Source organism: Otolemur garnettii, unplaced genomic scaffold (genome assembly GCF_000181295.1).
Source record: "Otolemur garnettii isolate 467f Iridium unplaced genomic scaffold, OtoGar3 scaffold00039, whole genome shotgun sequence".
Lineage (NCBI taxonomy): Eukaryota > Metazoa > Chordata > Mammalia > Primates > Galagidae > Otolemur > Otolemur garnettii.
In genome coordinates, this window is record NW_003852434.1 from 6,756,852 (window position 1) to 6,762,747 (window position 5,896).

Below are 5,896 nucleotides of genomic sequence, written 5' to 3' on the forward strand. Positions count from 1 at the left end.
TCCAACGCCTGGGCTCAAGCGAGTCTCTTGCCTCAGCCTCCCAAGTAGCTGGGACCACAGGCGCCTGCCACAAGACCCGGCTATTTTTGGTTGCTGCCATCATTGTTGCTGGATTCAAACCCGCCACCTTGGGTGTATGTGGCTGGTGCCTTGGCCACTTGAGCCACAGGCGCTGAGCCCAATGTAAGGCTTTCAAATAAATCTTTAAAGCCTTTCATAAGTGCAGGAGCAATTAATTGGGCTAAAGGCAATGCAGGAGATACTCTTATCTTCAGTGTTTGCCCAATTTATCTAGCACTTAAAGGAATAATGTAAACACCAATTTTTTAAAATACAGCTGATTTTAGTACATAATTCACATGAAAGAAAGGGTTGATACTACAGATATGAACCTTACTTTACATAAAGATCAGGTTCAAATCTTGAGTTTATATAAGCAATAAGTTAAAAGTGGTGATTTACAAACAGGCTTCCTTTAAATAAGATTTATTCTCGTGTATTTAAACTCAACTCTTTGCAAACATAACAAAAACCCAATATGCAGACTTCTCAGCAATAGGTTTTTTAAAAAATGTAGCACAACACCGGTTATGTTTCAAAACGTAAGCCTTTGTCTGAGGTAGAATAAACAAATATATCAAAATATATTTTTAAGAAGAATTTCAATAATATAGTTTTGCTGCTTCATTAATTTCTTAGCAATTATAAGTTTACATATTAATTATCCTTTATGAAATTTATTCAATGACAAAAAAGAGATGTTTTACAAAAACAGGTGGATAATGTATTGTTTGTTCTTCCATCCATTACAACACACGCATCTGTGAAAGTATATGTACCTGTATGTTTTTCTATTTATCTTTTCAAATGTGGGTATGAGTGGAGAAAATTGTCCTTAGTAAGTAAGCTTCCACCTCTAAGTTTCTTCTAAACTTCTGAAAAAAATCCATTACATAATAGACAAGTTTTTCATATCCATTGTCTCAATTAAACATCTTTTTCCAATTTATTAATTGTGTGCTGTGATCTTCCATTATTCACTCAACATTCACTCAATATGTGTTTCATTATTTTAGCCTCCTTGCAAACACGAATAAGACTTTGGAAAGAGAAGTTGAAATAAAGGCTTCTCCCTATTTTCTGATGAGCACTGGGCTCTTCCAACAGTAACCGAGTAAGTATCCATCCTATTATTCTAAAGTAGTATTTTGAAGTCCAGGGGCAACAAATAGTGAAAATTGTATCACCTATGTTCTTCCTAGATTGGACTGCCCCTCTCGGTTGCAGCACAGGGAATAATCTCATGGTTCATGTACTTTAGCTTCTGCCTGATAAAACTATAAGTACTTCTGCTTTAGGGTAGCCTGGGACAAGGGGATTTTTGAAGGATATGATTTGCTTTAGCCTAATTTTCAAATGACAACTTCATTTTCATATTGAAGTAAAAATTATATTCAAAGTTTTACAGGTGTCTTGTCAGCATTCTTAAGAATTGTAAACCAAAGCTCTTTTAGGAAATGTAGTCCATTCATAAAAGGAGTAAATGTTTTGGCAGCTCCTTGTTGTTGTTCTTGTTTTTAAAGTAAACTGAACAAATTAAAAGTATGGCCAGTCACATTACTTGGTCTTACAGTAGTAAATTCAAAGATAACACCTCTTGGCTAGTCTATTCCCAGTGACTTACTGTTTTTTATATTTTTGAAAATTCATAAATACTGTATACCACAGTATGAGATTTTATGATATCCATAATCAGAAATTATAAAGTCAGAATTACAAATTTGTCCACCGTGTAGAATGGTCAATTTATAAAATATAGCAAATTAAAGTAAAAAAAGAAATGTTGGCTAAGTATTTGTAATAAAAGAGTTAATATATTTAGATTTCTCATTTGAATGGCTCTCCGTTGTTACTCAGCAAATGCCTGGATTTATTGACATTAGCAAAACTTGAACATTTGTGATCCTGTAAGGATGATCAGTGTTTCCTTGATAAAGTTTTCATCTCGATTCTTTCTGAATGATGTTTTAAAGGGTAGTGAGCTACATCTTTAGTGATATTTAAGAAACATTTTATTATATCTTTTAGCAACTTGACAAAGTGATTGATGGCACACACTTCTCCATCAAAGAGATGCTCATCTAAATCTACAAAAATACCCCCAGAAAGCTCACATAGTATTTTCTGTTGAAGATACAGTTCCCTCTGCTTAGGAACAGGTTCGAAAATTGCCATTCTTGAATGAGTTCGTACAACTTGCTCACAAACATTGACGACCCGATACAGACTTTCTGAAGGAAAATGCAAACCATTCTTCTTTTTAACACATAACAGTGACCCACTTTTAGAGGCTTTGAAATCTGACGCATACAGTGCAGCGATGCAGTCCTCACAAGTTAAGAGAGCTGATAACTTATCTGCAATACGACCAGCGTAACAGATGAGATTTCGCCTATGATCTGACAGGTCTAGCAAAGCGTCAGTGAGTGAACAATCAGACCAGTCTTGGCAAATATCCTCTTTGTGAAAGAGGGTCTTTGTAGTCCTGACACCATACTGACGTTGAACTGTCCAAAGAGCCAAGTCTTTCCTTCGAGCAACTGAAATGTCAAAGATACTTACTTCACTTTGATAAACTTCATCTTGCAATCTGTATCGAGTCTCCAAGTTATGGTAAGCTTTCTGGAATGCCACACAGGTAGGGCTGGAACTGGTTACTAATACCTGCCTAAGCATCTTCAGAAATAACTCCAGATGGTCTTGACTAAATTTGTAAGTCAGAAGATATGGAAAAGGCATGACTTTTGGGAAAACGTAATTTTGGTAAAGCCATTTTAAGCTCTCAGCGTTAAGTAAAAATCCCAGAAATCCTAGTTTTTGCTTACCTTTAATGATTTGATTACTGCTAGTGTCAGATAATGTAACAAAAATAGTCTTGGCTTCAATTAACACGTGACATATTTTACCATAAGTTTCAGGCAATAGAGGCCCTTTAAGTCCCTTTCCATAATAATTCCTACTATTAAATATGTCAAAGAGATTGTTAATTAAGCGTAAAAAATGGATGGTACCAATAGAGTTTTGAAAAGAAGGCAAGCCTAACGACCGTAAATATTCTAATGCACTAGCTACGCTCTCACTGAAGAGTTGGGCAGCACAATTCATTTTCAGTACATGATTTTTCAAATTTGCAAGTTTACTTGGGATTCTTTCCATATTTGATAATTGCTGTTCCTCTAGTGCTACTAACTCCACAAGGTGCTGCCAATGTGCTGTGCCGTTAACAAAATGAATGCTTTGAAAATTCTGAAATGCATTTCTTATTAATCTCAGCAAGTGGCAAGAATCAAAGAAGTATGCAATCTGCTGACTAGAAGATGAAGGATGTTGAAAGGTACACTTCATGTTGTCTCCATCAATATGTATCCCCAATGCTTTTGCCATTTGAACACTGTAAGCTGTGGCATCAGATGTAACAGCCAGAACTGTGATCCCTATGTCACTTAGTTTGCCAATAGTCAGACGAAGCAGCTGAGCTTGCAAATACCCAGATGCTCTGTTTACAAAAAAATAACCAAGAGGTGTGCTCCAATGACCAAAAATACCCACTGCCATTAATAAAATAGTTTCTGAGGCAAGTGGTGTTTCATCAGCATCAAGTTTTCCAAGACCAAAGTCCATAAACCCTTGCAAACTGTGACTGCTGGGATCCCACTGAAGTTGTTGCTTGAGAGATATACCTTTTATTATTAATGAACAGTACTGATACAGCTGGTCTCCATTCTCTACTCTTTGTTGAAGAGAAGAAAAAATGTTGCTGTTGAAACCTGGACTGGGTTGGGATTTGGATAGCCACCTAGAATATATAAAAAGTGAAAAATATAAAACTCAAGTGAAGAAATGAAAAGATTTAAAAGATAAAAGGGAAAAATGTCTTAAATGGTGGTCTCACATCCCTGTAGAAATAAAGCCAAGTATAAGTAACCAAATTCTACAGATATCTTCAGGAATATATTTATCTAGTTATAATAAAATAGACCATACAGAAACTTAGAAACACAAAGTAGTGGTATTTTAAATTTCTCATTTATTCTTTAAAAAGTTAACAACCCAACTACCCTGTTTGTTCTAACTGACCTATCTACAATGTAGATCACAAACCAGTCTCATCTGTAAATTCATAGAAATGAGAAAATTACTGAAGGGAAAGAAACTTTTTTTTTTTTAATTGAGACAGAGTCTCACTTTGTCACCCTCAGTAGAGTGCTGTAGCGTCACAGCTCACAGCAACCTCAAACTTTTGGGCTCAGGTGATCCTCTTGCCACAGCCTCCCCAGTAGCTGGGAATACAGGTGCCTGCCACAACACCCAGCTAAGGGAAACGAAATCTGAGAACATCTATCTCATTTTACAGATTAGGAAACTTGGACAGAAGGAGAGGTTAAGCAACTTGGCCCACACTATACTGTTGGTTATGACAAAACTGAAACCCAGCTTTCTTGACGCCCAAGGGTTCAGTACTTTCCTCAGTCTTTACAGCCTCAAAACTATACCCTTAGGGACATTAATGTGTTGGCACCTGCTTGCCCCATCTACCTGGCACCAGTATCTTGGGATTTCTTTCACAGTAGAAGGAAATTTCATAGCCATTCTCAGATGGCTAATTCTTCTTTCCTATTATCATTAGTGTCTATCCTCACAATTCTTCTTACTTCTATTTACTCTAATTTGTTATTGATCAGGAAAGAAAACAGCCACATTTAGTAATTATCTAGGATCAGATTAAACAGGCCAGGGATAGTGGTGTGCACATGTAGTTCCAGGGAGGCAGGGGTGGGAGAATTGCTGGAGGCCAGGAGTTTGAGTCTAGCCTGAACAACATAGTGAAACCTCATCCCTTGGAAAACAAAAATTTTAACAAAATTTTTCCAGTTTTTCTATTTTTTGGGAGATGGGATCTCGCTCTTGCTCAGGCTAGTTTCAAACTCTTGAGCTCAGGCATACACCTGCCTTGGCCTCCCAATGCTTAGATTACAGATATAAGCCACTCAAACATAAGTAAAATAAGATTGAATGGATCCTGAGGGAGAGAATGAGGTGTGTTCATCTGTAATGGATGTATACTTTTATAACTCAAATGTCTTCTTTGAGTTAAATTTCTGATTTGGAGGCTATAATCTAAGCCACCAAGGTTTTTTCCTGGACAGCTGACCTCTATTTAATTGAGATTTTAATGTATTTCCCTAAGTATTTTAGGAGGAGACTTTCTAAATATTTTAGCTGCAACCTAGAAGTTTCGTAAATAAAATTCACCCTTATTGCGTACCATGAATTTTCACAAGGCAAGTGAAATTTTCACATTTATAAGTTTCATGTGTGTATGTTGTGTATATGAATGGTTAACCTTTGAACAACATGGGTTTGAACTGCGTGGGTCCACTTATACACTTCTTAGAATTGTGAAACCTGAGTATAAAGAGGGCCAACTGCAAGACTTGAGTATACAAGGATTTTGGTATGGGAGCCCTGTAGCCAATCCCCCATGCATACTGAAGGACAACTGTAATTGGGGGTTTGTTTATGTTGAGCGAGGGTCTGACTATGTTGCCCAGGCAGGAGTGTAGTAGTGTCTTCATAGCTCACTGCAACCTCAAACTCCTGGGCTCAAGCCATCTTCCTGCCTCAGCCTCCCAAAGTGCTAGGATTACACCACATCTAATCTATTTATATATATAGTATATATATTTATACATACAAACACACACTTTAATGGCGATTATGATCCACTAAATTGAGTTCATGATGCACTAAAGGATTTGAAAAACAGTTTTAGGATACAAAAGACATACTTTATAAGTTGCTTATTATCTTTTAGGACACAAAAGCATTTTTTTTT

General features: G+C 36.6%; 1 protein-coding gene across 1 annotated transcript in view; it reads right to left on the reverse strand.

Annotated features, from left to right (window-relative positions):
- Positions 1-1,786: 1,786 nt before the first annotated feature.
- The window catches only part of THAP9 (THAP domain containing 9), a 22,338-nt gene continuing 18,228 nt past the window's right edge, over positions 1,787-5,896 (reverse strand). Inside the window, exon 5 of the mRNA XM_003790040.3 lies at positions 1,787-3,856. Coding sequence (XP_003790088.3) covers positions 1,978-3,856 — 1,879 coding nt within the window. The 3' untranslated portion in view covers positions 1,787-1,977. The remainder of the gene's footprint in view (positions 3,857-5,896) is intronic.